The 12,424-nt window shown below is 33.9% G+C and overlaps 1 protein-coding gene across 7 annotated transcripts in view; it reads left to right on the top strand.

Moving 5' to 3' along the window:
• The window catches only part of MCU (mitochondrial calcium uniporter), a 153,356-nt gene extending 145,569 nt beyond the window's left edge, over positions 1-7,787 (top strand). For 6 of the 7 annotated variants that reach the window (XM_017613447.1, XM_017613482.1, XM_017613453.1 and 3 more), the window contains 5 exons: positions 3,037-3,268; positions 4,310-4,415; positions 4,485-4,586; positions 4,654-4,857; positions 7,479-7,757. In XM_017613447.1, the coding sequence (XP_017468936.1) occupies positions 3,037-3,268; positions 4,310-4,415; positions 4,485-4,586; positions 4,654-4,857; positions 7,479-7,757 (923 nt within the window). Of the gene's footprint in view, positions 1-3,036; positions 3,269-4,309; positions 4,416-4,484; positions 4,587-4,653; positions 4,858-7,478 lie in introns of all 7 variants that reach the window. The other variant, XM_017613438.1, reaches the window with a different exon arrangement.
• The last annotated feature ends 4,637 nt before the right edge of the window (positions 7,788-12,424 follow it).

Raw genomic sequence — 12,424 nt, 5'->3', positions numbered from 1 at the left:
TAAACCGAAATCCTCCAAAGCCTTTTCATTTTTATCCCACATCGTCTACATCTCTGCTCCATATAAAAGGACCGTAAGAGGAGCTGTAATCAATGACCGATTTTGATAGAATGCTCCTCGACTTTCCCCAATGCAGTATATTAGAATTTGCTTTAGGATTGCAGCTTTACTACACTTGGTATTGGACCATTCGCATAAAACGTGAGCTTAAGCTACGACAGAATTTTCAGTGTGAACTGTTGAGCTTAAGCTCACTTTATCGGTACACAAATTTTGTCTGAGCTGGGCCGTGCTAGATGGAGTAAGAACGAGTTAAGTACTTTAGTTTGTATGGCCTTCGTTTTTAAACATTTCCCAAAATTGTGTTTTGGAAGTAGTTTTACATTGCATTTTCACTTTTTTCCTCTTTGGTATTTCACTTTCACTTTAGTCTAGATGGATACTTATAATTAATGACATTGTTTCTGCAAATAATCTATAGGGACACATAAAGCTATATCGTAAGAATTTTGAATTAAATGGTACAAAATATGTGTGGATTTTTTTTTTTTTTTTTTTGCTTAAAATGATTTTATGTATATGTATGCAGTCATTATATGCCTTTGAGTGTTATTTTAAACTCAACATATCTTTTGACTTTCCTCCTTTAGAAGGCTATAAGTGTTCTCGTTTATTTATACTTAGTATGTAGGCACACGCATATGTACATTAGGGTGGTCCTTAAATGAAGAAAGCAAAATTTTTACATACCCTACGTCGATGCTACGATAGTCGAAGATATCACATACAAATTTGTATCCCGATTGAAGTCGGTTAAGGCGTGTCGCACAGTGGTCAATGTTCAGATTACCTTATGAAGACATCTTAACCGACTCCAATCGGCGCCAAAATTTATAGGTGATATCCTCGACTTTAGTAGTATGGATTTTGAGTATTAAATGAAAAAAATATATATTTTTAATTTTTTGAGTCCCTAGAGGCATCTGGCCGTTGACCCCTTTGCGACACGCTTTAACAGACTCCAATCGGGACCAAAATTTATAGGTGATATCTGTGACTGTGGTATTACCGATTGAGGGGGTGAGACTGAAAAAAGTCGTTCATTTTGTTTTTCTAAAGATCACCCTAATGTACATACATACTTACATTGGTAAGCATTTATGTACATATGTAGTACTTATATGCCTACAATCGCATACTCATATCAACTACATATGTACATATATACATATATCCAATTCACTGAAATGAATTGCCAATAAACTAAGCAATTCGTAACATTTTCCAACCAACAACTATCTGCTAATGATAGCACATCATGCGAGATCGAAATGAAAAATTCCATCCAAAGAGTCGTGCTCTAGAGAACATTGAGAACATTTAACTGGTAGTATTTATTAGCAAATATATATGTATGTAACTACATATATCTCTATATATCTCTACGAGCAAGTCTTTCTATTTAAGTATCCATCCATATACATACTTATGTAGGTAGGTATGTACCTAGCTACATACCACGTTGATCAATTAAATTTCTTCCATCAACCAAACAGTCAATAACCTCGGCTGCCAGTGTGGCAATGGAAATGTGTATTCGCACTAAAAAGTGACAATATGTTTCAACAGTTATGTGCTCGTAGATGTGTGTGTGTGTGTGTGTGTCTGTTGGGCAAAAGTGAGAATTTTCGTTCGAAATGCTTATCATGGCATGAATTTTACTTTTCCACAATCAACATCAAAATATTTGCGCACAAGTTAGGCGTAATCATTGTTATTTGGTACAAAGTTTTCATGTCAGCACTTAGCTTTGATCTGTCTATATGTGTACATATACTTCATAGATGAGTACATATTTACTTTACCGATGCACGTTTGCACTTAAAATGGATTTTTGTTATGCTTAGAATGCTAATGCCTGCTCGATGCTTGCCACAAACAAATTAGCAAACTTAGTGCACACACTTGTGCACTCGCAAAATGAACAAGTGCACTCTGCCATATACAGGCCCACACACACACCCACACTCAGAATTGTGTAGAAAGATATCTAATGGCGGTCATTTACAAGTTGTGAATGAGCAGAGGTTCAGCATCATTTACATTGCCTATGGTTTATGTAAAGTTGTCAACATTACGGTATCTTACTTAAGTACATAGATATGTATATGAGAATATATCACGAGTTGTTATATTTTTCGACAAAAGCGTGTTTTTGGTTAAAAATGGTGGCACACTTATCTTTGACAATGCATTATCTTCAGGTTTGCCTAAAGAACGAGATTCCGGCGCGAAATTGTATTTCAATGAAAACCTAAAAAAGATATACTAAAAAGAGTTAAAATAAATAACTCGTGCTCATATACCCGTAGTTGCGTATGTAACGCATACGACCCGTAGCCCGATACACAGTCACCTAACACCTTAACTTAAAAGTTATATTATTTAAAAGTAATTAAATATTGGCGTGGAATATTTTTCTACAGTATTCTTCACGAATATATATATATATATTAATTTCGAGTGCGCTAACACAAATTTTAAAATTGGAATTTTTGTTTCGTAAATCATCGTCATCTTATAATCAATGTACATAATTTTTTTTTCATTTGGTGGCACACTAGTTTTATTACTCTAGATTGGTTCGTTTTGGCAAGAAGAACATTTTCACCGTTTATTTGTGACATTTTGAAGTATCTTAAAAAAAATAGAAAATAGCTGCGACAGATATTCTGCGTGCTACCATTTATTTTTTTTTTAATTTGGTGGCACACTCTGGAAAGTTCGCAGATATGCTGTATTTGATGCCGACTTTCATGGACTCTTATATGAACATTGTATTAGACAATTTCCCAAAGTTATTAAAAAAAAAAACAATTATGATTTTTTCGAGTTAAATTCAAAAAATTTGTGATTTCGGTACTTTTTCGCCTAAATAAACATTTAAAAAATACTATTCGAGTGAACATTTAGAAAATTTAGGATCCGCCTTGGCAATATTTCATCTAATAGCATTTATTTTTTTTATATTTCCAGGCGATGTTTATGTCGAATATATACAGGGACTTCCACACCTAACAGTGCCGCTGCCAAGCAGAATGGAAAAATGCCGTTTTGCTTTGAGGCCTGTCTCGCACAAAGTGGGCGATTTAATCGAAATGTTGAAAATTGAAGATCACGGTATTGATCGAGCGGTTGTGCTGAATAAATGCGGTGTACGGATAGCGTCCACATGCGCCATCGATAGCCTTATGGATGAGCCATTTTGGTGAGTAAAAAATAAATTTAATTGAAATAAATAAAGCAAAATTAACGTCGAAAATGTGACGTAGTAGGTGTTCGCAGAGATGGAACCGCTATTAGGAAAAAAACCCTTTTTTTTGGGTATTAATCGGACTAGGAATCAAACCCAAACTACATATTTTTCGGTTTGGGCCGAGTCCAAAAAACTTCGCCCAAGCGCCTCTCTCCTTTGCAAATTTGTGCCAGTTATTCATCCCGAATGCAGACAGGTTCCTCTGTACTTGGTTGTTGTTGTTGGAGCGGCACTACTCAGCCCCACCTGAGGCAATTTGTCCCACCAAAAACTGCTTGCTGAGAATTTTGTTATGCTCAGGCGTCCTGTCGATGTCCGGAGCGGAGCGTTCTGACAACTTTGCGGCTTCGCCCACTGCATTCAACAAGTCTCCGGCAACCATACAGGCGTAGCATAGTTCAGAAGCGGTCAGTCAATTAAGTTTTGAGATATAGAAGTTAAATAGTGAGGGAGTTGTACAAATCTGTCCATGACCACCTTCGGCAGTCAAAAGTGGACCCAGGCTTTTTAGATATCCATAGAACTCATCTCTGCTCTTGAAAATTCGACAATCGACCAGAGACTCACCGTAAACAAATCCTGGAATAGTGTCAAGAAGATTATTTAATTGGTAAATGCCACTCATTTGGAGAGCTTTGACTCAATCTTTACCCACCCACTCCGGAAAGGTCTTGCAGCTCCTTTAATCACTCGTCCTTGGCGGCTTCCAACCATGGATACAAAATTTGTAATTTTTTAGTTTCAACTTTAAAAATTTTCTGATGTCATGGTACAAATATTTCTGCAGAAGTGATCAGAATAAAGTAGAAGAGTAGTCGATGCAAAAGTTTCTATGCACAAAGGATCTGTGTGACCATAAAACCGTTTTTTAAGCATTAGCTTTGTGGACAAAACAGACTTCAATAACTAAACTTAATTACCTTATACGCATCGAAAATCTATTAAACAGTTGGCATAAAATCTAACAATAAAACAAATTTTATTTCCTTTCAGGCTACAAATAAATGACAACAAATATGAAGTTATTCCTCCCAAAAGGAAAAAACTCGACTCAGAAGACTTAAAGAGGCTAAGTGATGTTAGAACTTTAGTAGCACAAGTACGTTTTGCTATAACAATTTATACATACTAGTACTTGGATAATACATAATCAATTATCTCATTACAGTTATACGAAGCTTTACACGTCGGCGAATATCATTTGCACAAAGAGCAAGAGTTAGTGAAAAAAATAGAAAATTTAAAATTTGAAATATCACCACTAGAAATGGTAAGACATTTTCACGATTTTAAGCAAAACAAGCATATATCTATATAGCAATTTCTTGTGCTTGTAGGAAAAGCAAGAATTAACAAAACTTGCGGAACGTAAAACTGTCATCGCAACATGGGTCGGTCTCAGCTTGATGGCGGTGCAATTTGGCGTTTTAGCGCGTCTCACCTGGTGGGAATATTCTTGGGATATCATGGAACCCGTCACATACTTTGTAACCTATGGCACAACGATGGCCATATATGCCTACTACTGCCTAACAAAAACGGTAAAGATGTTTAACTTTTTTTTAGTTTCTTAAATTAGGTATTTTGGTTGTACGGTAAGAGAAAAAATGTATTGCAAAACTCTGAGCTAACTGAGCTACTCGGTTCAGTTGGGCAATGTGGACCGAACATAACAGTTATGAAGGAAATGTGCTACAACTATGTGATACATACCATTCGATTTCTTTTTTTTTAACGAGAATCAAATTTGAAAATAAATTTGTATTTGTAATTTTTATGCAAAGTTAAAAAAATAACAATTATTTTTGATTTTTATTTCAAAAAACCAAAAAAGCAATTATTTTTAATTTTTATCTAAATAATATGTAAATCACAGTTATTTTGGAGTTTTTTATTATATGTCCTAGATAACAATTATTGAAGACATTTATTTATAAAAGTCATTAATACAAATCAGTCACTGACTTTTATTTTTTAAGCGATGCGTATAAAAGTCATTATCATTTTTCGCAGTTAAGAAGTTGTTGGAGAACCAAAGTTTACTAAGACTTATACAAATGACTTTTATAAGTATGATTTTAAAAATAAATGAGAGTGACTGGTTTATATTGATGACTTTTACAAATAAAAGTCTTCAATATCTGTTATCTAAGATATATAATTTAAAAATCAAAAATAACTGTTATTTTCAGATTATTTAGATCAAAATTAAAAATAATTGTTATTTTGGATTTATAAAGTAAAACATCGGAAAAAACTGTTATTTAAGGAGTTATTAAATAAAAGTCAAAAAATAATTGTTAAAGAGCGATTTTTTTAATAAAAGTTGTAACTGTTACGATCCCTGTTGGGAAAAGATGTGAGCTCTATTAAGTCCGCTGTCTGGCTCTTCTTTTCTTCTGTTTAAACGAATGGTATCGACCTTGAGGGCCAGTTTCGAGCCTTCTCACTTTCATCAATGATGCCAAAAGAGTACCTGTAGATGTAACACTCCAACGTGAAGAGAGGGCTAGAAATGGAATTTAGTAGAATTTTGGTAGGCTTTTCTAAACACGAAGAAAGAGAAAGGGTAAACGTATAGGCAAAATAGGTGGGTGTCAGTATTTCTCGCAAACTTACCACACGCTTTGATGAGCTTTAGTAGTATATTGCGGTAAATAGAACATAACTCGTTCATCTAAACCGAAAATACTTTGTACTGTCCTCCAAGCAAAATGTACACAAAGGATCATCGATGATGGCTATGGTAACCATATAGCGTTACCATTAATTGTGTCCTGTAATCAGTCCTAACAGTTCTCGCAGCTCTCTTTCTCTGCCTGAGCAGAAAATTCTGCATCATCCTGTCTGTCCTTTCAGGAAACTCTTGGTTATTTTAAAGCTGTCTGTATTGAGGCAACAGTTCTCAAGATCCGTTTTCTTGAAATCGATGAGATCCCTGCTGCACTGGTCTGTATTATTGACATGCTAATTAGCTCCAAAAAATCGCTTAACGTACCTTCCTGGAGCGCTATTGAGGAGCGACGAGCGGTTTCCAAGAGCTTGCGAATATCTTGGTTGTCACTTTGGATCCTGATTTGAAGTGTGCGCCACTTTTTCCAATTATCCAGTCTGCTACTTTACGCATTACAAAGTCTTCCGATTAAACGATCGTTCTCATCACATACACCCAAAGCAAAACAGCATCTTTAGTTACCCTCCAGGGGCAGACAGCTTCAGTTATATTTTCAGTCTTGAAGCCGTCTACATATCAAGTTCTTACCGAGCTCTCCAAGAAAGTTTATGGATCTGTCTATTTCTCCCATGTAGGATAGCTGGTGACACTGATACTGATACTGTCTACCAAAAGAGAGGCTCCGCAGAAAGACGAAGTCTAATGTTTCTAAGCATCGGAAGGGTCACAACTTCCAACCATAAATTTTAGGGTATACCTTTGATGGCATCCTCTGCTTCTCCGCGCATACCGTAATTACTAAGTACAGAGCCACAAGGACGTTGCTTACGTTGTACGGACAAGCTCAAACCAATTGTGGTGGGACGCAAAAGCTGGATTAAGACAATTTCATAGGAAGTTTTACCCCATCCTCATATTTTTTTCTACACATTCACTGAGAGACAATCACCACCTTCAAAGAATCCCCCCCGTGAATGTTATCTGATTTCGACCACCACCCATAGCAGACGAGGATTAAAGTCTGAATACTGTAGCAGACTCAAATCTTACTTATACAGACTCGACCCTGACATAAGCAATACATATCCGGTCTGTGAAGGTACCACCTCTTCACTCAGCCCCTAAAACCAACCAACCCGATCATTACGCTCAAACCAATTGTAGTGGGACGCAGAAGCTGGATTAAGACAATTTCATAGGAAGTTTTGCCTCATCCTCATATTTTTTTCTACAGTGTTATGGCGGATTTCCACCAGGCAGTAAATTACACAAATTTTAATGACACACTTGGGCATTAAAAAATACCTGCGCCGTTGTGTTAAGAAAAGGTATCATTAAATATATTTCTAAATTTTTTAAATTGCACACATTTTTGGTAATTTCAATGCCTGGTGGACATTCGGATAAAAATGTACAAAATTCTAAAGATAGGTGATCTCAATTTTTAAAGACTATTTTTCATGTAAATTTTTTTTCTCTATCTTCTAGGAATACAATTTCGAATCGGCTAGAGATCGCCTCTTCCTCATAAGCATACACAAAAAAGCCAAAAGGAAGAACTTTGACATTGAGAAATATAATATTCTGAGACGCCAAATAGCCGAAGCTGAATACGATTTACGTCGTCTGCGCGATCCCATCAATTTGCAACTGCCGCCACATATTGATCGTTCACAACGGATTACATCAAACGAGCCACCAACGAGTGTCACCAGCGAAAAGAAACCCGTCAGCTTCCGACTGCCCTTCTTAGAACCGAAAAATTAAATAATTGTTATATGTACATACATGCAAATATAAACTGCACAAATTATGATTTCAACATAAAGACAAGCAACAACAGAAATACATACCAATTATATTGAGTTTAACGAAAGCACAAACTGGCTGCAAGCAAATACATACAAACAAATACATACATATTATTGATAGAACCCAGTGGGAATTAGGAGCACGTAATAATACCTTATTAGCAACTTACTCTTCACCTGGCCGTCATTACCGAACGTCCCTTACTTTTACAAAGGCATGGCCGCCTTATGTAAGTAGGAATTTAGAATGTACATTTGGTATCAGACATACTTCTGAGCCGCTTTACAAAGTAAGTTACGTGTAATGCAGAGCAGTCGCTCGGAGTAGTTCGGTGCTTGGAAATAACTTCGGCTGCACGTTATTTTGCAACTGACAACGTAATGTGTCTTCGGAGGTGTTCATTTTGCCCTTTACTAGTAGATGACATTGGCCATGATGACAATTTTGGTACTAAAAACTGAAAGAAAACATGGCTTACCTCGCAAGGTGTTTACCTATTTTCCCAGTGGGAAGAAGCACATACGTAAATACATACAGACAAACACGCGCATACACACACAACAGATAAGCAGATTTACTTTAATTTTAAAATGTAGTTGTTGCATATATATGTATGTATTTACTATAATAATAAGATTTGTTCATCGTTCATTTGTTCAGTGGTTTTAGTTATTTTATTTCTATATACACATATGTACGTTGCTATAATCAAACCTAATGAGAGTTGTTATTTTTCGCCTTAACCCTTGTATACCTATCCATATTGATTAGGAGAATTTTAAGTGACCTTCCTATTGCATGTATGTATGTAAGTATATATATATATGAATGCTTATGAGCTCGATGGTTTTTTAAGCTAGTTAGATTTTTATTAAATTATAGATATTGTTGCAAGGCAATTGTTTGGTTGTTTTATCAACTTACATACTTAAGGTGTAATAAATGACAAAATCGCAAATCAAAGACGGTATAACTACTTACATACATACATATTATGTACTGAATTACCTATCGACTATGTAATAAGCATTCATTGTTGGTGTATATTCGCTCAAATGTGCTAAAACTTTATATGTTCACTAAGCCACGGATGTATACTTTTATGTGTAAGTGTAAATCTCAGCTGTAAACGCATACTAACTTTACGTATAGTTGTTAAAAACTGTTGTTAACAGCCTTGTAAAATATCTACATCCTTCTCACTAGTAAATTATGTTTATTATTTATTTCTAAAGAAAAATCAAACAAAAATAACAACAACAAAAAAACAATGTACTTTAATTTAAGCGGTTGATTCAAATAAATGTTTATTATTTAATAGTTAACATTTTTATTCTTTGTTTTTCAACCAATATGCCGAATATCCACTAGGCATTGAAATGTTAAAAAAAAGTTTGTGCCATTTTTATTTAATTTTTTTATTTTATTCTACTTTAATTAGGGGAATTTGGTAATTGAAATATGTACACAATAATGGATGTCAGACCAATGAAAAAGGTTTTAGCTTGAAAATATTTTGAAGAGGATTGCCAACAGTTTATAAATTCGAACTTAATTAAACTATTCAAAAGTTCACACCATGCAAAACATGAGAAATGGGCACCAATCGTCAACGGCAACAAATTGGCGTAGTGACAAAATCATCAAAAATTCCCACACTGTTGCATCTCGCGTCAAAAAAAAAAAGTATTCTCCAAAAGCATCTAATTTATGCCAAAGATAGAATTGAAAAAATAGGAAGCGGTATAGCGAGGGAATAAAATTCATTTCCTTTTAAGATTCTAATTTTACATTAAAAATTAAGTTAAATATTAAACAAGTAATTTTTAAGCAAAAAACAAAACCGACTTGCATTCTCATATAAAAATTTAAAAGTACCGTTAACTTCTTCATGTTCCACTGATCTGAAGTACCAATTTTTCTTAAAAAAAAAATAATTATAGAAATCGGTTAACGGGGTCCATAATTACGCGGTAACATACATAAAAAAAATATATTTCGACGAATTGATAACCTTCTCCTTTTTTTGAAGTCGGTTAAAAAGAATGAAATTGTTCCAAAGTTACAATAAAACACAATTTTAATCGTTAAAACATTTTTCTAACTTCTCTATGACTACGGGCCAATACTTCTGGGTGAAAAAATTATTTTATGCATTTGCAAAAAAAACGCATTATTTCAGAGAGTCCAGGTTTTTATATTCTCCTTCGCAAGTTAAAAGTCCGTACTTTTAAATAGAAGAATAAAAAAAATATTTTTTTTTTACCGACTTCAAAAAAGGATGAGATTATCAATACTTCGGAATATTTTGTTTTTATGTATGTTACCGCATAACTTTGGATTATGTGAACCGATTTCCATACTAATTTGGTTGGAATTGAATAAAAATTACTTGTTACATACAGGCATGTGAAAAATAATAGGGACACGACATTTTGACCAGTTCGGCTATTTCTCTTTTGATTGTTTAATGTTTATTATTTTTTTTTTTTAAACAGCTCACTATCTCACAAAACCCATGTAAGTCCCAATCATGATAAAAATATAGTAAGGTAGAACCGCTGAGAGTCACTTTTAATATTCTTGACGTTTCCAAACAATTTAATTTTTAAATTTACTCACAAATTCACACACACATTTTCATTTTCAATCTCAAGCGATAACAATTTCAAACAATTTCAATTCTTTATTTTCACTTTTATATGATTTTAAAATGTCGGCAAACTTCAAAAAAAAATCATGGCCGACAAATTGAGAGAACGGTTCTACCTTGCTATGTTTTTATCATGGTCCCAATTTCAAACTGTGCAGAAAAATTAGAAAAATGCAGCAAAATTTTAAAACAACAACGAACTTTTTACTAAGAATTTCAAGAAAAAATCTATGTATGCAGTTTTGTTGCCCATTAAATGCTAGGAAATGGAATTTTTAAGTGGCTGGTGTTATTATTTTCTTAATAAAATGTTTGTTGTTGTTTTAAAACTTTGTTGAATTTTTTTAATTTTTCTACAAAGTTTGAAATTTGGACATAAATAGTTTTTGTTGGATGGTGAGCTGTATTTTTATAAAAAATAATAATAAACATTAAACAACCAAAAGAAAAATAGCCCAAACTGGTGAAAATGTCGTGTCCCTATTACTTTTCACATGACTATATATTCTTTCAATCCATTAAAATTTACCTTTTTTTCAAATTCATAAAAACAAATTGTTTTCTTTTGGAAAACCGTGTTTCTGTTTGTTTAATTTTATTCCAAAATATCTTTTTAGATTTTTTCCACCAAGGCGGCACTGTGTGTTAGAGGGAAAAACTAAAACGCAACTTTACTATATTTGTCCCCTAGTTTCGCGAGTGTATTGGTTTTGGCTTTTGTAAAATTTACTATCGCGCAATATTATATCTATTTTTTCTAAACAATTTAAGTTTATGATATTGTTTCCTTCACACTACACTATTTTTTATTAGTGAATATATGTATGGATATAAAATATATAGGTATGTAGGTATGTACATAATGAGACTACATTTCTATGTATAAAAGCCAAAATTTTTGTTTTTGCAACTTCCCTAGAAGCATTTTTCATTCCCTTAGAGTTGTTCTACATCGAAAAAAACATACCCCTATTTTTTTATTTTGAAATCAAAAAATATTTAGAGATCGCTCAAAGCTTTCCATTTATTTTATATGGGAAAAAACAACATTTCGTAGAAATGGTATGGAATTCTTGAAAATCAATATTTTTCGATCGGAAAACTCTGGTTACTATTTCACAAGTATGTATTTTTGGACCACCCTACTAGTGCCGATATATAAGCAGAACCTTAAATTTGTATATACTTACATATACATATATAGTATGCATTGCTATTTATGTAGCTCTGTAGGCATGCTAGCCCAAACTAGCGTTACTTTCGCAACCAACGCGCATTTACTTTCCCTACGCTCTATGCTTAAAAATACTCGTATCTATTGTAATCAACTAGAATTAACAAAAACTGCTATGGCTGTGGTCACAAGTAGAATTTTATTTGAATTTAATATAACTCAATTCCACTACATAATGCTTGAGGCGCGTCTGACCAAAAGGTAATAATATCCACAATGCTATAGGAGGGTTCACGATGTGTATACTATAAAATTTATAGTAAGAGCAAAAAACCGAACTCAAAATGTACTGTAAATATCATGAGTGCTCCTGACTTCTGATGAATGGTTTTTATCAGGCCGGAAGGCAAGGTTAATTTCCCCAAGACAGATGTCCAAGCTTACAGGAAACGGCACGAAAAGAAGTTACCGCTAATTTCCTATGCTTTTACCTACTATACATCATCCCTTAATAAGAAACATCGGTTAATTCATACTCCAATAAGTAGCACCCTACACTATTCGTAAATAGGCAGATAGAGTATTCTGTAAATAATGTCTTCTTCCTGAGAGGAAGCCAAGCCACCTAGGAAACTTCTTAACTATCTACTATCCGTCTATCAATCAGCCAACCGTCTAAAATCGCCGGTACATCTGAAGACTCAGTTTTTTTAAAGTTAATTTTTAATTTATGCATTATTTCTGATTTTTTTTTAACTAATACGATGAACTTCCAAAGAGAACATTCATAACTAG

Source organism: Rhagoletis zephyria, unplaced genomic scaffold, assembly GCF_001687245.7.
Source record: "Rhagoletis zephyria isolate East Lansing unplaced genomic scaffold, Rhagoletis_zephyria_1.1 Rzeph_scaffold_00017, whole genome shotgun sequence".
NCBI classification, from domain to species: Eukaryota; Metazoa; Arthropoda; class Insecta; order Diptera; family Tephritidae; genus Rhagoletis; species Rhagoletis zephyria.
The sequence above is the reverse complement of the archived record's forward strand: the minus strand, read 5'-3'. Positions and strand labels throughout refer to the sequence as shown.